This window comes from Piliocolobus tephrosceles, chromosome 19, assembly GCF_002776525.5.
Source record: "Piliocolobus tephrosceles isolate RC106 chromosome 19, ASM277652v3, whole genome shotgun sequence".
NCBI lineage: Eukaryota > Metazoa > Chordata > Mammalia > Primates > Cercopithecidae > Piliocolobus > Piliocolobus tephrosceles.
Genome location: NC_045452.1, coordinates 18,226,968 through 18,253,126, shown reverse-complemented (window position 1 = coordinate 18,253,126; position 26,159 = coordinate 18,226,968). Strand labels below are relative to the sequence as shown.

At 47.9% G+C, this 26,159-nt stretch overlaps 1 protein-coding gene across 2 annotated transcripts; it reads left to right on the top strand.

Annotated features, from left to right (window-relative positions):
- The first annotated feature begins 7,794 nt into the window (after positions 1-7,794).
- On the top strand, positions 7,795-25,797 carry EIF3D (eukaryotic translation initiation factor 3 subunit D). Of its 2 annotated transcripts, XM_023222086.2 has the most exons (15): positions 7,795-8,152; positions 11,075-11,207; positions 11,500-11,545; positions 12,478-12,614; positions 13,229-13,314; positions 13,942-14,014; positions 16,423-16,535; positions 17,584-17,716; positions 18,212-18,359; positions 19,669-19,799; positions 20,296-20,381; positions 20,479-20,608; positions 24,366-24,508; positions 24,868-25,151; positions 25,652-25,797. In XM_023222086.2, exons 2-15 carry the CDS (start codon positions 11,085-11,087, stop codon positions 25,663-25,665), a joined length of 1,647 nt encoding a protein of 548 aa, XP_023077854.1. In that variant the 5' UTR covers positions 7,795-8,152; positions 11,075-11,084; the 3' UTR covers positions 25,666-25,797. The 2 variants fall into 2 exon arrangements, with proteins under 2 accessions (XP_023077854.1, XP_031790499.1); XM_031934639.1 differs by lacking the exon at positions 7,795-8,152 and having other exon boundaries at positions 11,069-11,207.
- Positions 25,798-26,159: the final 362 nt, after the last annotated feature.

Here is a 26,159-nt window from a genome sequence, read left to right as displayed (position 1 = left end):
ACAGTTCCACAATTTCTTATCTGAAATCCTCACAGCTCAATGTGCTTTATCAATTTATTTATTTTATTTTATTTATTTTGAGACACGGTTTTACTCTGTCACCCAGGCTAGAGTGCAGTGGCACGATTTTGGCTCAAGGTAACCCTGCCTCCCAGGTTCAAGCGATTCTCACGCCTCAGCCTCCCCCAGTAGCTGGGATTACAGGCACCCACCACCACGCATGGCCAATTTTTCTATTTTAGTAGAGATGGGGTTTCACCAGGTTGACCAGGCTGGTCTCGAACTCCTGACCTCTGGTGATCCGCCCGCCTCAGGCTCCCAAAGTGCTGGGATTACAGGGCTGAAGCCACCACATCCGGCCTCAATGTGCTTTCTAACTTGGAATTCTTTAGATTCCTGAAAGGTTTTCAAGTGGATCTACTGCATATCAGGTGACATGCCAGTGAGCCCTGGAGCAATATTCCATAAACCCTTTCATTTTTCTGCAGCAAAATGTATAGATATTCACGCTCAGTGGGACTAAATAAAGACTATAAATAACCTCACATCCAATTCATATCAGGTTTGCCATCAGATGCTTGCCCCAATCTCATGAAAAAGCTTTAGCTTTTCAGAGCATTGGGGGTTTGGGAATTGTGCATGGAGAGTGCCAGCTTTGGTTTCAGTCACACCTGGGTTTCCATTCCAATTGCATCCCGACCAGCTGGCCCACCGGGGGCAAGACATTCCTCCTCTCTGAGCCTCAGTGTTCTCATCTATAAAATGGGATGATAATTCCTATGGTGCTTCTTAAAAGATAAGCAAGGAAATGTAGGTTGCCACTCTGGAAGAAAGGCTGGCCACACTGACAGGTCCCAACGAGGTGAATCCGCCACAGGATATCCGGGATACATCTGCACGCAAGGCAGGGGCAGACTCCCTCTGACCAAACTTACAAGGCTGACACATAGCAGAAGATCCATTTATTATTGGACAGCACAGTAAATACCCCACCAACAGAATGGAACACTTCCTACAGCCCAACCAGCACGGGCTTCTCTACAGCACAAGCTCCCTGAAGATCCACGGTGTCACAGCACTGCTTGGTGGGAGGGAGTCAGAATAAACAACCACATTAAGAAGCATTTATCGGCTGGGAGTGGTGGCTCACACCTGTAATCCCAGATTTTTGGGAGGCCGAGGCAGGCAGATCACTTGAGCTCAGGAATTCGAGATCAGCCTGACCAACGTGGTGCAACCCCATCTCTACTAAAAACACAAAAATTAGCCAGGCTTGGTGGTGGGCACCTGTTATCCCAGCTACTCGGGAGGCTGAGGCACAAAAATCACTTGAACCCAGCAGGCAGAGGTTGCAGTGAGCCAAGATTGCACCACTGCATTCCAGCCTGGGCAACAGACTCCATCTCAAAAAAAAAAAAAAAAAAGCGTTTATCACAGAGCAGCTTGAAGCTCCCTCTCTTTTGGGAGAACAGTCTTGCCCAGGAAATGGGGATGATGCTTGGGTCAGCGCAACCAAGAACCTGTGCCCTGGACAATGCCAGGCCTGGCTCTGTGACCATCCCCTTCCTATTTGTCCTCTACTGAGGGACTCTTCCATTCACTCTTCCTCCAAAGAGGGTGCAAGGTACCTGACCAGGTTCCTCTTGATAAACCAGGATCGTAGTCCAGGCCTATCCCTCTGAGCCAGACTCCCTCAGAAACTTTGCCTGGCATTGATGTACCCCACGCTCTTCAGTCATGTTTGCAGATAACCAAACCGATGACTCTTAGAAAAGGCCAGTCTGCGGGCGCAGTGGCTCAAGCCTATAATCCCAGCACTTTGGGAGGCCGAGACGGGCGGATCACGAGGTCAGGAGATCGAGACCATCCTGGCTAACATGGTGAAACTCCATCTCTACTAAAAAAAAAAAAAATACAAAAAACTAGCCGGGCGTGGTGGCAGGCGCCTGTAGTCCCAGCTATTCGGGAGGCTGAGGCAGGAGAATGGCGTGGACCCGGGAGGCGGAGCTTGCAGTGAGCTGAGATTCGGCCACTGTACTCCAGCCTGGGTGACAGAGCGATACTCCGTCTCAAAAAAAAAAAAAAAAGAAAGAAAAGGCCAGTCTGCATCCATGGCAGAGTTCATACCCCTAAGATGGCCACAACAATATCTCCCACTCCACATACTTGTTCCATAACTTTGTGACTTACCCAGCAAAAAATTCAGTCTCTGTCCTCTCTCCCCCTTGACTCTGGACAGGCTTGTGACGCACTTGGAACCAACAAGTTACAGGGATGGGAGTGATATCACATAACTTCTGAGGCTAGATCACAGAAGGTAATGTGGCTTCCAGCTTGCTCGCCAGAGTGCTTGCTCTGAAATCCTCACACAGACTCACTACGCAGTGACCCTGAGACTAAATGGAGAAAGAGAAGCTCCACCCACACCAAACTATAATGCATGAGAGACCCCAGCTCAGAACCACCCAGCCAAGCACTCCCCTAATTCCTGACCCACAGAAACTAAGAGACACAATAAAAAGACTGTTGTCGTTTTAAGCCACTAAATTTTGGTGTGATTTGTTAACGACCGTTTTATTTCCCTTCTGCCTAGGGTGACCATACCTCCCAGTTTAAGTGAGACGATCCCAGTTTACACCTTTTATCTGGCATAATTAATGATAGTAATCCCTTTCTCACCCCCAAAGTGCCCCAATTTAAATGGTAAATTATATGGTCACCCTACATTTCTCAGAACACACTTCAGATTCTGGCAACAACTCTTCACTCACCGCCTAGAATAATTGAAATTGAAATGCATGAGGTGCCTAGCACACAGTGTTCAAGAAATCGATGCTTATTCCTCCTCTTTCTCCTAATTCTGTTCTGTCTGAATGCTCAGCAGTATTTTGCCAAGAGACGGCTTCGGTGCGGTGGCTCATGCCTGTAATCCCAGCACTTTCGGAGGCCAAGCCGTGTGGATCACCTGAGGTCAGGAGTTCAAGACCATCTGACCAACATTGTGAAACTTCATTTCTACTAAAAATACAAAAATTTGACCAGGCGCGGTGGCTCACGCCTGTAATCCCAGCACTTTGGGAGGCCAAGGCGGGCGGATCACAAGGTCAGGAGACTGAGACCATCCCGGCTGACACGGTGAAACCCTATCTCTACTAAAAATACAAAAAATTAGCCAGGCGAGGTGGCGGGCACCTGTAGTCACAGCTACTCGGGAGGCTGAGGCAGAATGGTGTGAACCCAGGAGGTGGAAATTGCAGTGAGCTGAGATAGCACCACTGTACTCCAGCCTGGCCGACACATCGAGACTCCGTCTCAAATAAATAAATAAATAAAAATAAGATTTGCCGGGCATGGTGGCAGGCACCTGTAATCCCAGCTACTCGGGAGTCTGAAGCAGGAGAATCCCTTGAATCAGGAGACAGAGGTTATAGTGAGCCGAGATCTTGTCACTGCAGAGTGAGACTAAAAAAGAGATGGCTTCAGGAGCAGGCTCAGTCCCCTCACAGTCTCGAGAATGCTCTCCCCCAACAAACCTGCATCCTCTCGAAAACAGGGTACCTGTTACACAGACACAGCTCCCAGGCAAGCCCAGGGCTGCCCCTTTCACCAGAGGGCTCTCAGTAAGCCCGTCCCATGGGGAAATTCTGGAGGTGCTGCTGGTATTCAAGATGGGAAGGCTCTGAATTCCTTAGAGAGAGCAGGCAAGAGACAGAGGAGGAGCGACACAACCCTGCAACTGTCTTTTTATTATCTCTCTTAGTTTCTGTGGGACAGGAATTTGGGGTGGGCTTGACTGGATGGTTCTGCCCTGAGGCCTCCCTGGCCTCTCGGAAAGGCCTTCCTCACCACCCCTGTAAGGGGTAAAAGCTTCTGAGTCCACAAAACTGCTTTTGAATCCTGGCTCCACCATTTACTCACTGGGCTAAGTACTCAACTGCTCTGAGCCTCTTTGTCCCCACCTGCATGAATGACAGGGTCCATGGCAATTTTGAGGAACTTTTAGAAAAAAACGCTGGCCAGATTATTTTATTCATTAACTCAGTCAATGAATACCTACTTCAGCACCTACTCTATGCCAGTGATAGGCTTGGACTGTATCCTCACCCAAATCTCATCTTGAATTCCCACGTGCTGTGGGATGGACCCGGTGGGAGGTAATTGGATCATGGCGGCAGGTCTTCCCCACACTGTTCTTGTGATAGTGAATAAGTCTTACGAGATCTGACGGTTTTAAAAGGGGGAGTTCCCCTGCACAAGCTCTCTCTCTTTGCCTGCTACCATTCATGTAAAACATGACTTGTTCCTCCTTGCCTTCTGCCATGATTGTGAGGCCTCCCCAGACGTGTGGAACTGTGAGTCCATTAAACCTCTTTCTTTTGTAAATTTCCCAGTCTGGGGTATGTCTTTATTAGCAGCATGAAAACAGACTAATACAATCACCTATTTCAGAAATGATGGTCAGAAAAGACCTGCATAAGGAGTTAACTCTCAAGCAGAGGCATAGCTGATGAGACCAATTCAGGCACCAGGAAATCTAGGGGAAGAGTGTGCCATGCAGAAAGAATGTCAAGTGCAGAGGCCCTGCTGAGATGGAAAGAAGCCTGGTGGGCCAGGCACGGAGCCCTTTTTTATAGGGCTCACGCCTGTAATCCCAGCACTTTGGGAGGCCAAAGTGGATGGATCACTGGAGGTCAGGAGTTTGAGACCAGCCTGGCCAACATGGTGAATCCCCATCTCTACTAAAAACACAAAAATTAGCCAGGTGTGGTGGCACACACCTGTAGTTCCAGCTACTTGGGAGGCTGAGGCAGGAGAATCACTTGAACCCCAGAGGCAGAGGTTGCAGTGAGCCAAGATCACACCACTGCACTCCAGCCTGGGCGACAGAGCTAGACTCTGTCTCAAAAAAGAAAAAAGAAAAAGAAAGAAGCTTGGTGTATTTAAGGCACAAGAAGAACATGGTGGCTAGAGGTAGACAGGTGGCCAGGCGAGGTGGCTCACACCTGTAACCCCAGCACATTGGGAGGCCAAGGCTAGAGGATGGCTTAAGCCCAGCAGTTCAAGACCAGCCGGGGCAACATAGTGAGACCCCATTTCTATAAAAAATTAAAAATTAGTCAGAAGTGGTGGCATGAGCCTCTAGTCCTACCTACTCAAAGAGGCTGAGGTGGGAGGATTGCTTGAGCCTGGAAGGTCAAGACTGCAGTGAGCCATGATCGCACCACTGTACTCCAGCCTGAGCAACAGAGCAAGACCCTATCTCAAAAAAATAAAAATTAAAAAAATAACAAAGGGAAATAGGGACCACACCAGGCACCAAAAGATGTTCATATTTCCCTCTAAGCATGTAATAGGAAGCTACTAGAAGGTTGTGGACAGATTCCTTTGACTACCATATAGAGAAGAAACCCTAGAGCAGCAGGAGTGTATCCAAGCATGATGTGAAATGGGGATAAAAAGTGAGAGCATTCTGCGGGGCACGGTGGCTCACACCTGTAATCCCAGCACTTTGGGAGGCCGAGGTGGGTGGATCACGAGGTCAGGAGTTCAAGACCAGCCTGGCCAATATGGTGAAACCCCATCTCTACAAAAGATACAAAAAAAATTAGGCGGGCGTGGTGGCACACGCCTATAATCCCAGCTACTCAGGAGAATGAGCAGGAGAATTGCTTGAACCCAGGAGGTGGAGGTTGCAGTGAGCTGAGATCGTGCCACTGCACTCCAACCTGAGCGACATGGCGAGACTCTGTCTCAAAAAAAAAGAGAGAGGTTGAATAATCTGTCCAAGTTCACCCAAATGATAAGTGGAATTACTAGGTCCTTTCACATACATTTATTTTCACCCTCACAGCACCCTCTAATTATCATTCCAATTTCCAAATAAGGAAACAGGGCCAGGAATGTGAAGGCCGCACATAGCTAGAAAGTGGCAGATCTGGGTGGGCACGGTGTCTCACACCTGTAATCCCAGCACTTTGGGAGGCCAAGGCGGGCACATCACATGGTCAAGACATTGAGACCATCCTGGCCAACATGGTGAAACCCTGTCTCTACTAAAAGTACAAAAATGAGCTAGGCATGGTAGTATGTGCCTGTATTCCCAGTTACTCGGGAGGCTGAGGCAGGAGAATCACTTGAACCCGGACGGTGGAGGTCGCAGTGAGCTGAGATTGCGCCATTGCACTCCAGCCTGGCAAAAGAGCAAGACCCTGTCTCCAAAAAAAAAAAAAACTGGCAGAGCCTAGACATCAGATATGTCTAATAATTTCTAATAAAGGAGGCATGCTAGGAGGCTAAGGAAACCTATGTCAGTAGAAAGGATCTGAGGTTTGAATAGAGTCATGCCCTCAGATTATCTTTCATTGTTTTAAAATTCTGAAAGAGAGACACCAGGAGGAACTCCATAGCCTGGGAGTTGCTGAGAGGACAGCACTGTCATCTACTGCAGTAAAGCAGTTCGTGAGTCGTCACTTCGGAATCACAGTTAATGCGGAGCTCCTGGGCTCCAGCATAAACATATCTGTACAATCTATCCAAGTGAGACCCAGAATCTGAATTTTTTTTAATACCATCCTGGTCAGGTGTGGTGGCTCACACCCGTAATTCCAGCACTTTGGGAGGCCAAGGCAGGAAGACTGCTTAAGCCCAGGAGTTCAAGACCAGCCTTGGCAATATGATGAGTCTTCGTGTGGACAAAAATTTGTTTTTAAATTAGCCAGGTGGCTGGGCGCAGTGGCTCACGCCTGTAATCCTAGCACTTTGGGAGGCTGAGGTGGGCAGATTACCTGAGGTCAGGAGTTCGAGACGAACCTGCTCAGCATGGTGAAACCCTGTCTCTACTAAAAATACAAAAATTAGTCCGGCATGGTGGTACACGCCTGCAATCCCAGCTACTTGGGAGGCTGAGGCAAGAGAATCGCTTGAACCTGGAAGGCAGAGGTTGCAGTGAGCTGAGATCCCGCCACTGCACTCCAGCCTGGATGACAGAGATAGACTCCATCTCAAAATAAATAAATAAATATTAAAAAATAAAAAATTAGCCAGGCATGGTGATATGCACCTGTAGCCTCAGCTAATCCGTACGCTAAGGCGAGAGGATCACTTTAGACCAGGACTTAAAGACCAGCCCAGGCAACATAGTGAGACCCTGTCTCTACAAAATTTTTAAAATAATTAGCTGGCCGGGTACGGCGGCTCATGCCTGTAATCCTAGCCCTTTGGGAGTCCCAGTGGGTGGACTGCTTGAGCTCAGGAGTTTGAGACCGGCCTGAGCAACATTACAAAACCCCATCTCTACCAAAAATACAAAAATTTAGGCAGGCGTGGTGGTGTGTGCCTGTGTAAACCCAGCTACTCGGGAGGCTACTCGCTTGTACCTGGGAAGTCGACGGTGCAATGAGCCGTGATCCTGCCACCACATTCCAGCCTGGACGACAGAGAGAGACCCTGTCTCAAACAATAAATAAAAACAGTGTTCCAGAAATCCCTGTCCTACAATTAAGTTTGAGAACCGTGTAAGTATGGTTTGAACTCTGGCAGTTAGACCCTAAATTAGCAGTCTGATCTAGGCAGGTCACTTGGCACCTCTGAACCTCAGTTTCCACAACTATAAAGGAGGAGGAGTAACAATAAATCCCGCCGAAGACCCCGACCAACCTTCCCTGTGGTGAGCTTCACACTAAGCAGGCTGATAGAGCAGGCCGGGAGTCGCGGGTGACTGTGGGATACATGGAGGCTAAGAAGTGCCGCGAAGCATTGTGGGACACAGAGGGGCGCCAGCCGCTCCCCGCCTCTAGCTTCGATTGCGCGGCCGCCACGTTTCAGTGATGAACGCCCTCTTTGGGCGTTCCGGATACTGCCTGACGTAGTACCAATCACATCTCTCGTGTCTCGTCGTCTCAGAGGCTAATAAGGACGCCTGGCGAAACGCAGTAAAGGATTTCCGGGTGGACCTTCGCTTTACGGCTCGTAAGTTCTTCCGCCCAACCCAGAGGAAGCGGGAGCGCAGTTTACGACAGCGCCGGTCGTGTTTACGGCGGCGTCCGCTGCGCGCGCATGTTTTCTTTTTTCCTGGTTTCTCGGAGTGCTCTTGCTAACGCTGTGCCCGGCTAGCACTATCTGTTGCCATCCCGGCCGGCCTAGGCCGTTACAGGTGAGCGGCATGTTTCATAGGTTCCTGCGGACCTCCGGAGCCGGCTCGGACTAGGTCCAGCCTTCGGGGGCCTCACGGAAGAGACCTCTCTTAGTCCCTTCCTGCTGTTGCCGTTCCTCCGCTGGGCGGGGCAGGAATCCACTTTCGGGGGCCCCACGTCCTGCACACTACTGGACGCGGGACAAGACCTTGTGGGTGAGGTCCCTGGCCCTAGGCCCTGCTCATTGCCCAGGGACTGGGTGAATTTGATTGCCAGTTAACCCATCTGGGTTAAGGCGGAGGGGTAACAACAAGGTCTTTCTGAAGTGGCCGAAGACACCTTGACTTTTTGAGTGGGATCTTAGGGGTGCCAGGTTGAGCGGTGTTTGACCCCTGTTCTTAGGAATTCCCAGTGCATAGGTTACCTTCCCTTTTTTGTGAAACTGGAGGCTAGGATAGGTACGCCACCCCCCTGTTCAGTGATGGACAGCGTATGATCTGTAGTGGCCTGCCAGCCACAGAGCCCCTTCTGAGTGCCTTCTTGGAGCCTTCCTATCCTGCCCCTCTAACCAATACAGCTGTTACTTCGTTTTTACGGAGCACTCAGTTTCTCCTCCTGGTTACTCTCTGCTCTCCAAAAAAAAAAAAAAAAGCCATGTATTAAAGCCAAGGTATCTCACCCCTGGCTTTCCAGAGAGATGATGCAGGTCAAGCCTCGGCCCTCTTCCCTTCTTGAGCTTCTGACAGAACCCGATTTTTAAAAGTGTGTCTTGAGACTCACTTTTGGTATTATTAGGTACGGTCTCAAGCCCCCGATCTTTGCGGGCTGCTGCCCAGCTATAATATAATGGGAAGAAAGCTAGACTGACAGCAGGCACCCCTGGAAATCAAATCTGTTTTGAAATGATGACGTCAGCTGCTTGGCTAGGCTGGGCTTCAAATTTTTGCCTCTAAAGTGGGGGTGAGGGGGTGTTAATGGTGTTAAAGTATCTGGCATAGTTCTTGACATGTAGGAGCTCAGCAATATTTATTTAATATGAATTGTTCTGAGACCACCACCCTTTTTCTTCTGTCCTCTTCTTATAATTCCTATTAGGAAGATGAAGCTTCTAGGTTTATTCTGTGTTGCTGTCACCCAAATGTCATCTCTGAAGGAAGCCTCAATCTCCCCAGCATGGGGCTTTGGGGAGAGTTTACCAAGTTCAGCATACCTGTTATTTTGATTGTTCTCCAGCCTCCAAGAAATACTGCATTTTTGTCTTTTTGAGATGGAGTCTTGCTATGTTGCCCAGGCTGGAGTGCAATGGCACGATATTGGCTCACTGCAACCTCTGCCTACCAGGTTCAAGCGACTCTCCTGCCTCAGCCTCCTGAGTAGCTGGGATTACAGGTGTCCACCACCATGCCCAGCTAATTTTTGTATATTTAGTAGAGACTGGGTTTCACCATGTTGACCAGGCTGGTCTCGAACTCCTGACTTCGTGATCCGCCCACCTCGGCCTCTCAAAGTGCTGAGATTACAGGCATGAGCCACTGCACCCAGCCTCGGAGAAATATTTGTGTAGTGAATGCCTTCTAAGCATTTTCAGAAGGTTACAACGGAAGATAAATGCACAGGTTTTTTTATAGGAAGTGTCAGGCAACCATCTGCTGTAGAACCCTGGTTTTTTAATTCCCCTGAGAGAGCTATAGCGTTACGCAGAGTGCAGACACTGTAGTCAGACTGCTTTGGTTCACATTTTTCATGAATTAGCATTTCAACGTTGGACAATTTCTTCATTTCTCTATGCTTTGGTTTTCTTATCTGGAAAGTGCGGATAACATTGGCTCCTGCCTCACAGGATTGTTGGCAGGATTGAATGAATGAATGAGTGGTAACCCCTAAGAACAGTGCCTGGCAGTGTTCATGAACATCTGACGTGGCCACTTTGGGCCTGAGGTCTATGGGGACCTCCTTGGCCTTCTGGCAGTTCTTTTGCCTGGCTTTATGTCCGCTTGCTCTGCACACAGGATTTGCGTTGATGGCAGAAAATTGAAACAATAAGAAAGGAAAATTGAATTTCAGGATATACTTAAAGATCCTTTTTTCTCAGCACTCTGTAAGCATAAATGTACTTTTGCAAGTCTGAATACTTGTGTGGCATTTTACAAAGTGCTTAAAACAAGGATCTTGTTTATTTTGCAGATGAAAAAGACTAAGGGCTGGACGTGGTGGCTCACGCCTGTAATCCCAGCACTTTGGGAGGCGGAGGTGGGCGGATCATTTGAGGTCAGGAGTTCAAGACTAACCTGGACAACATGGTGAAACCCCATCTCTACTAAAAGCACAAAAAATAGCCAGGCAGCGCTTGCCTGTAATCCCAGCTACTCAGGAGGCTGAGGCAGGAGAATCACTTGAACCCAGAAAGCGGAGGTTGCATGCCACTGCACTCCAGCATAGGTGACAAAGTGAGACTCTGTCTCCAAAAACAAAGAAAAAGACTACTAAGTCTTAGGGAAGTTGAGTTTGTATGAATTGGTGAAGGTATATCTCAGAACCAAAACAAGGTTACTATATTTGAAAAAACAGTACATTTTATCAAATCTGTGACACCATTGAGTTTCTTCAAACACTTACATTGTGTAACACAAAAAAAGAAAAACTACCAATCAATATGACACCCTGTCAAGCAAAGGTACAGCCTCCTTTTAAAGATGTTACAGTGAAAGAGTTTCATGAAATTAATGACATAGGGTCGATCAGTTTTGTTTGCATTCTTCTCAGTTTTAAGTACATATTCACAGTATAATTAACAAACAGTAGTAGTTGCTCAACAGTTGAGGGTTCCAGTTTGCGTGTTGCTTTTTTGAATTCTGTCATTTATGTCTTTGCTTCATATGGAAGGCTTTTTGTACTCTGAGGCCTTCGTTCATGCCGCTACTCACATGATTTATATTTTTCAGGTTTTGGAAGATGGCAAAGTTCATGACACCCGTGATCCAGGACAACCCCTCCGGCTGGGGTCCCTGCGCTGTTCCCGAGCAGTTTCGGGATATGCCCTACCAGCCGTTCAGCAAAGGAGATCGGCTAGGAAAGGTACTTGCCTGTCAGCAGGAGTCTGAATCTTTGCAGCTGTGGCTGCTACTGTCGAGTCCCTGTTTAGATTTTATTGTCTCAAAATCTTAACTCGTGAATTTTTTATAGGGATGGCAGCTGAGAAAGGTTGTCATCTCTGGGTGTAGTGATAGGAGAGCTGGGCACTTAGAGAGGTGTTGTGGACGAAATCTGAGACTCTCCCACGCTATCCTCTCGCTTTCAGGGGTTTCCGGGTCTGCAGAAGCTTGCCTGGTTGACCTGTGCATTCTCTGTCTTGTCTTGTTGTGCATAGGTCGCAGACTGGACAGGAGCCACGTACCAAGATAAGAGGTACACAAGTAAGTGTTTCTGCGGCTGAATGCCCCAAACAGGGCCTTGGGAAAGTTGTTCTTTATTCTCATGACCTTCATCTGAAAGCTTTTTTGGAATGGGAAGGAACTGGCAACAATAATTCATAGCTTTTAGGGATGTTTAGGGATGTGGTCTGGACTTTAACAGTAACCACATTTTTGGAACTAGCCCCCAAAACTTAGTCTGTTCATTAAAGAGGTCTAGCCTATTACAGTGGGGTTTGGGGCCCTTTTAAAAACCTGTTGAAAACATTAGCCGGGCATGGTAGCATGTGCCTGTAATCTCAGCTGCTTGGGAGATTGAGGCAGGAGAATCACTTGAACCCAGAAGGCAGAGGTTGCAGTGAGCCAAGATCATGCCACTGCACTCCAGCCTGGTGACAGAGCCAGACCCTGTCTCAAAAAAAAAAAAATTAAAACCCCTGGTTTTAAGATCCTGGTACTATAAAAAGGCTTTTTCTCTGTGCCATTTCAGATAGTTGGAGGTGGCTGCCTGGAGAACTAAGTTAGGATAGCTGAGGCTGAGATTGGCAAGAAAGTATATCGTGATCTATTAGACATACCTGCCGTGGGTCCCTGATAATGGAGTTGGTGGTTAGCAGTAAATACCTCAGATTCTCACACAATAAAGCAGAGAGTGAAATGGGTTACCTTGAGTCCTTCAGAGTCTTGGCTTAGAAAGTTCTTTAGACTAGAGTTTTTCAAAATTGAATGTGCATATGAATCACCTGGGGATCTTGCTAAAATGCTGGTTCTGTTTCAGTGGGTATGGGGTGGGACTGTGAGTCTGTGTGTCTGACAAGCTTCCAGCCAATGCTACAGGTCTCAAGACCACCCTTGAAATAGCCAGGCTTTAGACTGGTGCGTATCTGGTCAAGTCTGTGAGTGTAGTTACTACATGCCGTCACTTTTGCCTTCAGATAAGTACTCCTCTCAGTTTGGTGGTGGAAGTCAGTATGCTTATTTCCACGAGGAGGATGAAAGCAGCTTCCAGCTGGTGGATACAGCACGCACACAGAAGACGGCCTACCAGCGGAATCGGATGAGATTTGCCCAGGTAAGCCAAGAGCCAGCAACCACCATCTTGGGGCTGTTCCTGTTGGCCATCACCTGCCTAAAAATGCTACCTTGTGACTCCTAATGAGGGAGGGAAGCATATTAGAGGTCTTCTCAGGTGAATCTCAGGTCACTGTTCCATAACAAGAGGTACCAAGGTAAACTTGAACTAGGTTCAGGGATGCATTTAAATAGTTTATGTTTCTGTTTACCAGTAGGTAGGACATCAGACTTGTATGCTAAAAGCATTTGTGCTGGATAAGAAGGTGCAGCCGTGCCTGTTGCCACACAAAATTGATGTGTGCAGACTTTATTAAGTAGACAGTCCAGTCAGGTTGCGTATTATTACTTAAAGAGGCAAACTCAGCAACTTAATGAGACCCAGTAAACATACTTCAATGAAAAATATGTCATGGGAATGTAAGTCTAAGCGAAGTCCAAATACTTACCCCCTAATACCCCCAAGCTATTGATGCCGTAGAGTGAAAGCACAGAGCAAGATGTGAAACTTGGGATTTGGCACCCTAAACTTACTCTAAAGACCTCCCGCTCGTTCTGCCTATTGTGAGCCAAATCTCCAAGATGCTAACACGGATATTTCTTGCTGATGCCTAGAGGAACCTCCGCAGAGACAAAGATCGTCGGAACATGTTGCAGTTCAACCTGCAGATCCTGCCTAAGAGTGCCAAACAGAAAGAGAGGTGAAATTTTCATCCTGCTGGAACAAGACACCCTTCCCAGACTGGCCGTAGTTGGAAACAGTAGGACAAAAGCAGGAGGGTGGTTGTCTTCCCCATCATTGCAAAAAAAAAAAAAAAGAGGAAAATACTTTCTACAACCAGTTAAGCCACCTTTTGGCTTGTCGTTCTCAGGGTGGTTCATGGCAGATAGCATGGGCAGCAAACTTAACTCCTTGTGCTGGCCGTGTGCACTGAAGGGAAACCCAGGCAGGCAAGAAGAGGCTCTGGAGCTTACCTTGGCTCAGTTCTGCTCTGGGACAACCCCAGGAAGCCCCATGTATGCTGGTCCTGGGAGCCTCCTGGTGGTGTGTGGTCCAGCGGCCACTACACCCCAGATTGGAGCTATCAGTGAACAGTCACTATAGATGAAGTAAAATATGCCTGGTCAGTATTCGGAGGCAGTGTGCCTTTTCTAGCACCTCCAGTGTGCACTCTCTGGGTCTCTTCCTTTCTCTAAGCCCATTTTTTCATAGTTCAAAGGAGTTAGTGATGATGGCAAGTTTTAGCTGAAGAGAATGGCAGCCTGTGCCTTTTGAGGAAGCCACTGATACTAAGGTCTGCACTGAGATCATATTTCTGTCTTTCCAGAGAACGCATTCGACTGCAGAAAAAGTTCCAGAAGCAATTTGGGGTTAGGCAGAAATGGGATCAGAAATCACAGGTAATGCATTTATGCCACAATTCTGCCTTGGAATTTGGTTCTGTTTATTTGGTTGTCTTTATAATAGCTTAGATGAGATATACTTCACATACCGTACAATTTAGTCATTTTTAACATATTTGCAGAGTTCTGTAACTTGTCAATTTCAGACCATTTTCATCACCCTCAAAAGAATCCCTTACCCTTTAACAGTCACCCTGTCTTGATCTGTTTTCTGTTGCCAGAACAGAATACCTGAGAGTGGGTGAGTTATAAAGTGGTTTTTTTAGCTCATGGTTCTGGAGACTAGGAAGTCCTGGATCAGGAGCCGCATCTGGTGAGGGCCTCATGCTGCTTGATAGCAGGGCAGAAAAGGCAGAAGGGGGAGGAGAGTGCAACAGAGAAAAGGGCTAAACTCTTTGGGTAGTTAGCCCATTGCTGAGAGAAGGGCATGAGGCATTTATTCCTTTTAACGACCTAATCTCTTAAAGGCCCTACCTCCCGACACTGCCACAGTAGCAACCAGCTTGCCACATGAGTTCCAGGAGGCCAAACGCTAACACGCCCAATACCCCAGCCCTAGGCAGCTACAAATCTGTCTTCTGTCTCTGGATTGATTTTTTGTTCTATACATTTTACATACATGGAATCATACAATATATGGTCTTTTGTAACTGGTAGCTTTTATTTTGCATGTTTTCAAGAGTCATCCATGTGGCAGCGTGTGCTGGTACAGTTGTCCTTCAGTATATGAAAGTCTACACATTCTCAGGTCCCACAGTCGGCCTGTGGTACCCACATATATGAAAAGTTGGCCCTCCATATACTTGGGGTTTACATCCCAAGAAAACTGTATTTTTCTTTTTTTTTTTCTTTTTTGAGACAGGGTCTCGCTCTGTCACCCAGGCTGGAGTGCGGTGGCATGATCTTAGCCAACTGCAATCTCTGTTTGCTGGGTTCAAGCAATCCTCCCACCTCAGCCTTCTGAGTAGCTGAGACTTCGGGCATGCACCACCATACCTGGCTAATTTTTGTATTTTTTGTAGAGATGGGGTTTTGCCATGTTCCCCAGGCTGGTCTCAAACTCCTGAGCTCAAGCAGTCCGCCCACCTCAGCCTCCCAGAGTGCTGGGATTACAGACGTGAGGCACTGCGCCCGACTTGTATTTCCAGTCCATGTTTGTTTCGAGAAAATCTGCATATGGGTAGACCCATGTACTTCAAACCCATGTGGCTGAAGGGCAGCTGTGCTTCATTTGCTGTTGGTTGTGGGTTTTGTTTTTAGACTGAATCTCACTCTTGTCACCCAAGCTGCAGTGCCAGTGGCACGATCTTGGCTCACTGCAACCTCAGCCTCCCAGGTAGCTAGGATTACAGGCGCGCGCCAACACGTCTGGCTATTTTTTTGTGTGTGTTTTGTAGAGGCAGGGTTTCACCATGTTGGCCCAGCTGGTCTCAAACTCCTGACCTCAGATAATCCTCCTGCTCCTGATCTCAGATAATCCACACACCTCAGCCTCCCAAAGTGCTGGGATTACAGGTGTGAGGCACCACACCCAGCCCAACTGAGCTTCATTTCTTGTTTATTGCCAAATAAGAGTCCTTTGAATTGATACATCATGTTTTTTTTGAGCCTTTCACACGCTGATGAACATTTGGGTGGTTTTTCACTTTTTGAGTATTATTGATGCTGCTGTGAACGTTCACCTGCGTATGCTTGGGTGGGCATTCTGAGAACAGAACACGTGTAAGCAAAAGTGAAGCTCCATTTTGTTGGATATGATGCTGTATCAAGGATAGTTAATACCCTGAGAGAAATATGAAGGACCTGCTACATGTTTATCAGGTGACATCATTACCTGGGAGTGGAACCTCATTTGTTTCTGACCTTCTGATCCCTTTGGTCCTCTTCCAGACCATAAATTCCTGGGAGTCAGGGATTCTATCTTATAAAACAGTCAGCACTCCATCACTCAATTTATTGAATAAAAGCTCTTTTTCTCTTTTCTCTGTTATTGAGACGGAGTCTTGCTCTGTCACCCAGACTGGAGTGCAGTGGTGCTATCTCAGCTCACTGCAGCCTCCACCTCCCAGATTCAAGCTATTCTCCTGCCTCAGCCTCCCAAGTAGCTGCAATTACAGGCATGCATCACCACACCTGGCTAATTTGTGTATTTTTAGTAGAGATGGGGTTTCACTAGGTTGGACAGGCTGGTCTCGAACTCCTGACCTCAGGTGATCTGCCCGCCTTGGCTTCCCAAAGTCCTGGGATCACAGGCATGAGCCACTGAGCCCCTCCATTTTGTGTGGTGGTTGTTTGAGAAGGATCTCGTGTCACTCAGGCTGGAGCGCTCTTTGTATTTTTAGCCTTTTATTTATGTTTTGTATGTACTGTAACTTTTTTTTTCCTCTAATGTTTTTCAACTGCAGAAACCCCGAGACTCTTCAGTTGAAGTTCGTAGTGACTGGGAGGTGAAAGAGGAAATGGATTTTCCTCAGTTGATGAAGATGCGCTACTTGGAAGTATCAGAGCCACAGGACATGTAAGCAGCATATCCTACTACTTTCTGCTCTGCTCTTATGTGTGTGGACCATCTGGTGATGGGTATTTTTTTAGCCCTAGTATTTCCAAAAAGGCTTTGAAGCCACTTACTCAGACCACATTGCATAAGGTTAACAGAGGTGTTTGAAAAAAATCAAGACTGGCCAGGCGCAGTAGATCACCTGAAGTCAGGAATTCAAGAGCAGCCTGGCCAACATGGTGAAACCCAGTCTCTACTAAAAATACAAAAATTAGCCGGGCGTGGTGGCACACCCCTGTAATCCCAGATACTCAGGAGGCTGAGGCGCGAAAATCGCTTAAACCCTGGAGGTGGAGGTTGCAGTGAGCTGAGATCTTGACATTGCACTCTAGCCTGGGCAACAAGAGCAAAACTCCATCTCAAAAAAAAAAAAAAAAAAATCAAGACCAAGGGGAAAAGCAGAAGTTCACTGACTACAAACTTCTTTTTAACTTCCTGGCATCCTCAGCAAAGGAGAAATTAGTTATACAATTCTTTTGGCAGAAAGAGAAAGAAAGAAAGAACGGAATTTGCTGATTATTAAACTATATATTTCTGTTTCCTGGCGTCCTGACCAAAACAGCAATAAAATTAAGTTTACGAAACTCTTGGCAGGAAAAGAAACACAGCAATTCTTCAGGAGAATCTTTGCTTCTCCTGACATTTCAAATAGCTCCTTACCTCAAAGGACAAGCATGCGGAACTTAGGTAGTGGGAAACCAGAGCACCAGACCAGATGTCAGCCTACCCAGGTGCCTCTGAAACTAGTCATCTCCTGTCTTAGCCTCAGTCGCCCTACCTTTAAAATGGGGGCGTTGGGCTGAATGAGTTGTGCTTGCTCTGTTTTCTACCAGAACCTAAGTGGACAGGAACTCAGCAGGCACTGGGGATTCATCTCTCCTATTCTGGCCAGAAATTGCTTTCCACCTCTTTTAGACTTTTGGATAAGACTTCTGGATCTATGGCTTAGAAAGAAAAACCTGGGGTTTATCTCCCTTACCTGGTATGTCTCTGCCTGCTCTTCCCGCAGCGAGTGTTGCGGGGCCCTGGAATACTACGACAAAGCCTTTGACCGCATCACCACGAGGAGCGAGAAGCCGCTGCGGAGCATCAAGCGCATCTTCCACACTGTCACCACCACAGACGACCCTGTCATCCGCAAGGTGCGCGCCTCCTCCTGCCCCTCTCCCACTAGGTAGGAATGCTGTCGGCTTCTACAGCTGAAGCTGCAGAAAGAACAGAAGACATAGGAATAATGTATGTATTGTATGTAAAAGCACTTTGCCAGGTAGACTGGAAACGTGGATGTTAAACACAGCTGGACTTGAAGCCCAGTTCCGCCATGCTTCCTGGCTCAGTCTGTGGAGCCATAATTCTCTCATCCGCAGCCAGGGGTAGATGTACATAGCACGTACCCCTGGGGCAAAGGTGAAAGCATCTGAAGCACTTGGCTGGAGTCGAGCAGGTGCTTAGGGGACTGCAGTGCCACTGCCACCCGAAACTTGCTGGCTGACTGGCTGCAGCGTTTTTGGTCAATGAGGTGGGGCCTCATTCTTAAGGATTTATGTGGTCAGCAAAGGAGTTCTTTCCCGTCCTTGTGAGTGGGCAGTGAGACCTGGGAGCGTCTTTCCATCTTCTCTCTTTGATCCTCTTTTCAGCTGGCAAAAACTCAGGGGAATGTGTTTGCCACTGATGCCATCCTGGCCACGCTGATGAGCTGTACCCGCTCAGTGTATTCCTGGGATATTGTCGTCCAGAGAGTTGGATCCAAACTCTTCTTTGACAAGAGAGACAACTCTGACTTTGGTAAGAAGCATGCCTGGGGAACAAAGGCATTGAGTATTTTTGTTGGTACAGAACAAGTCTCCGGTGCTAGAGAATGGATAGAAAGTGGTCCATCTTCCCAAGGGCATTGACAGCAGCAGCATCTGAATCTCTCCCGGGCTCTTCAGAGATTAGAAGAGACTGTCACTGCAGTGCCTGCTTGAGGCCTCAGCTTTTGGAGTCCTCACTGCACCCTGATAGCAGGCTTCCAAATGTTGCTTTTTTTTTTTTTTTCTTTTCCCAAGACCTAGTCTCACTCTGTCACCCAGGCTGGAGTGCAGTGGCACAATCTTGGCTCACTGCAGCCTCCGCCTCCCACATTCAAGTCATTCTCCTGCCTCAGCCTCCCAAATAACTAGAATTACAGACTTGTGCCACTACACCTGGCTACTTGCTGTATTTTTAGTGGAGACGGTTTCACCATGTTGGCCAGGCTGGTCTCGAACTCCTGGCCTCAAGTGATCCATCAGCCTTGGCCTCCCAAAGTGCTATGATTAGAGGCGTGAACCACCGTGCCTGGCCCAAATTTTACTTGTTTACCACTTTTTTGAGTTTTGCCATCTTGCATACCTTCTTCAGTGTTTGCTTACAGTACATACACTTACATATTTTATGCCATACGTATATGTATTTATACGTCATAAAAGAAAACCGTCTCAAAAATTAAAACAGGCCGGACACGGTGACTCACACCTGTAATCCTGGCACTTTGGGAGGCTGAGGCAGAGAATCACTTGAGGTCAGGAGTTCAAGACCATCCTGGTCAACATGGTGAAACCCCGTCTCTACTAAAAATACAAAAATTAGGCGGGCATGGTAGCGTGTGCCTGTAATCCCAGCTACTCAGGAGGCTGAGGGAAGAGAATCGCTTGAACCCGGGAGGCAGAGGTTGCAGTGAGCCGAGATCACACCACTGCCCTCCAACCTGGGTGACAGAGCAAAACTCCATCTCAAAAAAAAAGAAAAAAAGTTTATATTCTGAGCCTGAAGCCTGCAGTCTTTACTCAAAAGCTTACAAAGTCATTCTGTTGAGGAATCCAGAACGACTGAAAAGGGGCACCCTCCTTACTGTGTGATTGAACTGAATGTCAGGTGCTATCTTAAGTTATCCTGGAGCAGCTGCCCCACTCCCCCGCTTAGGTGTTCCACACCAGGGAGACCCACTTTAGGAGAGGGCGGTTCTTTGAAGGAAGGACCTGTGTTGTTTGCCTCCCCACATCTCCCCACAGCGCTGCGCACATTGTCAGTGACTCTTTGTTGCATGGTGAGTGACCATGCCACGCTTTTGCAGACCTCCTGACAGTGAGTGAGACTGCCAATGAGCCCCCTCAAGATGAAGGTAATTCCTTCAATTCACCCCGCAACCTGGCCATGGAGGCAACCTACATCAACCACAATTTCTCCCAGCAGTGCTTAAGAATGGTGAGGAAACAAGTCTCTGGGCGTTGATTCATTCTTATTTAACCAGCTGCTATTTGTGGAGCATCTGCTTTTTGCTAGGCTCTTGGGTTGTGGGATGGAGCAGGACAGACCCAGTCCCCACCTTTAGCAGGGGAGTTACGTGCCTGGGCTTGGGGGTCAGGCTGTCTGACTTTGGACAAAGTTCCTGTCCTTACAGAATTTCATGATAGTGGAGGAGAAAACACAGTGAACCATAAATAATAAATTGATTTACATCAAATGGTGATGTGTGCCATGGCAAAAAATGAAGTAGAGATGGGCATGGTTACTAACTCGTTTTCATTCATCAGGTGCTAACAGTTGGGAGGGGTCAAGTAGGCATAAAACAGGCAGCGAGCTCAGAGCCCCATCAAGGGCCCCAGGAACTAGCCAGAGCTGCAACTAAGCAGAGGTGCTGGGTCTGACTGATTGGCCTCGGCCTTGTCAGCTCGGTCTTGTGACACCTTTGTTTTTGCAGGGGAAGGAAAGATACAACTTCCCCAACCCAAACCCGTTTGTAGAGGACGACATGGATAAGAATGAAATCGCCTCTGTTGCTTACCGGTAGGTCACCTCTCTGGTGGGTATTGTGACCAGATTGGAGTATGGGCCCCACTCTGTCGAATCCCCAGTGACCACGTGAGTCTCTCCTTCGCTGCAGTTACCGCAGGTGGAAGCTTGGAGACGACATTGACCTTATTGTCCGTTGTGAGCATGATGGCGTCATGACTGGAGCCAACGGGGAAGTGTCCTTCATCAACATCAAGACACTGAATGAGTGGGATTCCAGGGTGAGCCGCCATCTCCATCACCCTCCTGGTGACACCATGTCTCTGTTCCCTACAGTGCCTGTTTACACAGGCTAGGTTGTGTAAGCTGTTTCTTATCCCTTTTCATTACGTAGAGAGCTACCTGGATTTTTTTTGTCTTGTGAGTTTTTTCCTCTGCCTAGTTCGTTGCCGAGAAAGAGCATGACTCTGTGTGTAGAACTATGTTAAGTGTTAAGAACTTTTCTGTTTATTATTTACACAGGAACCATTTAATTCCCTTCTTCCAGTACTTTCTTCATCTCTGTTCCATTGTGGCCTCCTGTTGGCTTCTGCTCTCTGAGCATCTGATTTTTTCCTCTCCTATTATCTGGGTTGGCAGTTTCCTATAAGTCTGGCCTCTCTTCTTTTTGACCTCTTCTTTCATTGAGCCACTGCCTTCAGTCTTTTCATACCTTTTTTCCAATTCCTCATTTCCTGAACTCATGGATTCTAAGATCTGGCTTGGAATTGACGCTTCAGAGGCACCTGGAAAGAAACATGCTTCCTTCACTTTTCCTCCTCTTTCCATTTCCACCCCACCCCCACCCACATCACCTGTTGGAGGAGCACACTGGGAGGTTTGCTGTGACCTCCCTCTGGGGCCAGTGGCCTGTTGTTGGACTTTTCCCAGTGAGCTCCCCAAAGCATTCGGGGTCGTTGCGCCTGTGTTGCTTTGCCCTCTGTGTTACCGCGTTACTCTGGTCTCACCCGTTTCCCCTGTTCCCTTCGCATGTTGTCTTTGCTGGCTCCCCTCCTTTTTGACCCGTGGAGTCACCTAGACAGCTCTCTTTGCCACATGTACTTCTTTATTATACAACTTTGTGTTAGTTATCTTTTGCTCCGTAACAAATTAACAGAAACTTGGTGACTTAACAATGCCGATTTATATATATTTTTTTTATTTTTTATTTTTTATTTTTTATTTTTTGAGACAGTTTCACTCTTGTTGCCCAGGCTGGAGTGCAATGGGACTATCTCGGCTTACCGCAACCTCCGCCTCCAGGGTTCAAGCGATTCTCCTGCCTCAGCCTCCCGAGTAGCTGGGATTACAGGCATGCGCCACCACGCCTAGCTAATTTTGTATTTTTAGTAGAGACAGGGTTTCTCCATGTTGGTCAGACTGGTCTTGAACTCCTGGCCTCAGGCGATACGCCTGTCTCGGCCTCCCAAAGTGCTGGGATTACAGGCATGAGCCATGGCACCCAGCCTAACAATACTGATTTATTAGCTCACATTTTTGTAGGTTGGAAGTCCAGTGCTGTGTGCCTGGTCCTTGTATTAGTCCATTCTCGCACTGCTGTAAAGAAATGCCTGAGAGTGGGTAATTTATAAAGAAGGGAGGTTTAATGGGCTCACAGTTCTGCAGGCTCTACAGGAAGCATGACTGAGGAGGCCTTAGGAAACTTGCAATGGTGGCAGAAAGCAAAGGAGAAGCAGGCACATCTGACGTGGCCAGAGTAGAAGAGAGAGAGAGGGGGAAGTTGATACACACTTTTAAACAACCAGATCTCTTGAGAAATCTATATCACAAGAATAGTGCCAAAGGGGAAAATCTGCCCCCATGATCCAGTCACCTCCCACCATGCTCCTCCTCCAGCATTGGGGTTTACCATTTGATATGCTATTTGGGTGGGGACACAAATCCAAACAAGGCAGAAATCACAGTGTCAATAGAAACAGGACTGAGTTCTCATCTGGAGGTTCTGAAAGAAAAGCCATTTCCAAGCCCATTTTCATTGTAGGTAGAGTTCATTTCCCTGCAGTTAGATGACAGAGGCCCCCATCCCCCTGCCAGCTGTCAGCTGGGAGCCTCTCTCAGCTCCTAGAGGCCACCTGCATTCCTTGTCACGTGGCCCCCTCCATCTCCAAGCTAGCAACAGCACAGCAGATCCTTCTCGTGCTTCAAATCTCTGGCTTCCTCTGTCTCTGATCTCTACACCTAGATTTGAGAGACTCATACGGTTGGGTATGAGACTCATACGGTTGGGTATGAGGCCCAGCCAGGTAGTGTATATTAAGGTTAACTGATTGGGGGCCTTACATCTGCAAAATCCCTTTTGACATACAAGGTAGCATAATCATGGGGGTGATATTTGATCCTAGCCATAGGTTCTGCCTGCAGTGAAGGGGAGGAGACTCTGCAAGGGCAAGGGTCGCTGGGGATCATCTTAGAATTCTGCCCACCCCAGGCCTCAACCATGAACTCTTTGAAAATGATTTCTCAAATCTACTCTGATTTATTATACTTCCCATTGTTTTTCTGCTAAAACACCTTCCCCTTCCATGTGCCCCCAGTCCTGTCATTGCCTCTGGGCCAGCTGTCCCTCAGCATTGTCTTTCTCCCACCTAAGCTCTGAGCCTCTAACATCTCCAACTCCTTTTTTACATTGCTGTTAGCAAAATAGAAGGCTTTGCTGTCTTCTGACTCAGTCCTGGATTTCACTGATATCAAGCCAATACACAGCTTCATCAGCAGTGCAGATTGGGAGAAGGACTCTAACGTGCCCCAGCAAGCTGCACACAGTAGTGCGCACCTGGAATCCCAGCTGCTCAGGAGGCTGAGATGGGAGGATCGCATGGGTTCAGGAGTTCAAATCCTGAACTCACCAGCTTGGGCAACATAGTGAGACCCCCATCTCAAAAAAAAGCATACTCACAGCGGTGCTGCAGGATATTTTAAATTTTTTAGGGAAACACCAGAGACATCTTGTCAGAATACTATTACATGGTTTGAACCTAACTAAATAAAAGGAATTATTGGCCAGGCACTGTGGCTCACGCCTCTAATCCTAGCACTCTGGGAGGCCGAGGCGGGCGGATCACCTGAGGTCAGGAGTTCAAGAGCAGCCTGGCCAACATGGTGAAACCCCGTGTCTACCAAAAATACAAAAACTAGCTGGACGTGGTGGCGGGCGCCTGTAATCCCAGCTACTAGGGAGGCTGAGGTAGGAGAATCGCTTGAACCCGGGAGGCGGAGGTTGTGGTGATCTGAGATCGCGCCACTGCACTCCAGCCTGGGCGACAAGAGCAAAACTTCTAAAAAAAAAAAAAAAAAAAATTAAAAGGAATTCTTGAGTATTTCTTTTGCCCTGTGGTTGCCATGAACCAAGAAAGTTTGGGAACCTCTTGTCATGTGACCTTTGACCAGTCATTTCACTCTGGGTCCAACTTCCCACGTCTATAAATGATATGGGTAGAAAAGAGGATCTCTTTGGGGTCCTTTTCTGCTGTGTGTGCATTTATGTAAAATGTCAGACTCAGCTGTGCACCCACTGCAGGCTTCCACCCCCATCTCAGGCCAGCTCCGCCTGTCTTTCCTATCCCACCGTGCCTCTCAGATCAAGAGCTCCTGTCTGTGCCTGCACTCGTGCCAGTATTCTCCACTTAGCTCACTGTTACACATCCTCTGTGAAGCCCTTCCTTACCATGCAACACACAGTAGACACTTGCCTCTGCTGTTTAAAGTGTGTGTGTGGTTGTGTGTGTGTGTGTGTGTCCATCACTCCCTGTCTAGGTGAGCTTTTAGAAGAGAGGAACTGTAAGTCGTTGGGTGCCTGCTGTGCGGCAGGCTGTGCAAGGGAAGGGACCGTGTCTTTGTCTCTTAAATGATAATGATTTAGTGCGTACCTACCCACTTTCTAAGCAAGCAGACTGAGGAGTTCCTTCTCTGCCAGAGGAGCTCCCAGCACCTTGGGCATTTAGAGCTTGCTTCTGCTTCTCTAACGGGGCTCTCCTGCAGCACTGTAACGGCGTTGACTGGCGTCAGAAGCTGGACTCTCAGCGAGGGGCCGTCATTGCCACAGAGCTGAAGAACAACAGCTACAAGTTGGCCCGGTGGACCTGCTGTGCTTTGCTGGCTGGATCTGAATACCTCAAGCTTGGGTGAGAGTCCTGTGCAGGAGCTGGCAGCTGATCTTGTGACAGGAAGGGTCTGGATAGGGAGGCTGGCCCTCCCCTCCCCGTGTACTGGACAATTGACTGGCAGAGATAAATCCAGGGATGGGGTAGAGACGGAGGGATCGGTTAGGAGACAGATGCCAAACAGCAGGCATGCTGAATGGAGTCCTGAACTAGGGCAGTGATGTCAGTGAAATCCGGAAGTGAACATCCAGAAGACAGAGTTTTCCCTTCCCCTTGAAAATAGCAGTGGACCAGGTATCATCATTTCGTTGACATTTGATACCAAGTGTCGCTGTCTCTGTGCCACCGGCTCTGACCACTGATATCCCTTCCTCTGTTAGTTATGTTTCTCGGTACCACGTGAAAGACTCCTCACGCCACGTCATCCTGGGCACCCAGCAGTTTAAGCCTAATGAGTTTGCCAGCCAGATCAACCTGAGCGTGGAGAATGCCTGGGGCATTCTACGCTGCGTCATCGACATCTGCATGAAGCTGGAGGAGGGCAAATACCTCATCCTCAAGGACCCCAACAAGCAGGTCATCCGTGTCTACAGCCTCCCTGATGGCACCTTCAGCTCTGATGAAGACGAGGAGGAAGAGGAGGAGGAGGAAGAGGAAGAAGAAGGTGTGTAGCAACCCACTTTCTGAGGTCTAGAGTGATGTGTGGGCTAGCACAGAGCAAGTTCTAGAGCCATCGTGATCTTTAACCTTGATAAAACTTCGAGAATTCCGAGATTTAAGTGTGAAGCAGCATTCACTTTGCCTCCAAGAGCTTCTTCCAGAGCCTTTAGATCACATCAAGTGGTTGGGGAGGATAGCGGTGTTTTAGAGAAGTGGCTGGACTGTGGCAGAGGTAGAGAAAGATGAGGGAAGTCCCGGATGGAAGCCCATGGTCCAGAGAGAAAAGCTCCGCTGTGGGTTAAATAGCTTGAAAGTTGTCTCTCCAGCTGCACCAGCTGGTGACTGAAGGAAATACCTGCCCGGCCCTGTGAGGATCTAAAAGGCTTCACTTCTGAGTAGAAGGGCTGAAAACTCACACGCAGTCCAGCAGAGGTTCAGAAAGGAAAGTGAACGCCATTATTACACAACCTGGCTTATTTCTCTTACATTTTTTGTGTCTTTCAGAGGAAGAAACTTAAACCAGTGATGTGGAGCTGGAGTTTATCCTTCCACCGAGACTACGAGGGCCTTTGACGCTTTGTGGAATGTGTATCTAACTTGCTCTCTGACGTTTAGCAGATGAAATAAAATATAAGTCTGTTTGGTCTCTCCTTCATCGTCTTATCTGCATTAACGATTTACAGTCCTTTCTTCAAAGATTCCTGGCAAAGTGGGGATGAGATTCAGCAATTTCTATGTGGAATTCAGAATCTGGGTGTCATCATTTGTTGTAAGAAGTTCGTTTCCGGCCGGGCGCGGTGGCTCAAGCCTGTAATCCCAGCACTTTGGGAGGCCGAGACAGGTGGATCACGAGGTCAGGAGATCGAGACCATCCTAGCTAACATGGTGAAACCCCGTCTCTACTAAAAAAAATACAAAAAAACTAGCTGGGCGTGGTGGCGGGCACCTGTAGTCCCGGCTACTCCGGAGGCTGAGGCAGGAGAATGGCGTAAACCCAGGAGGCGGAGCTTGC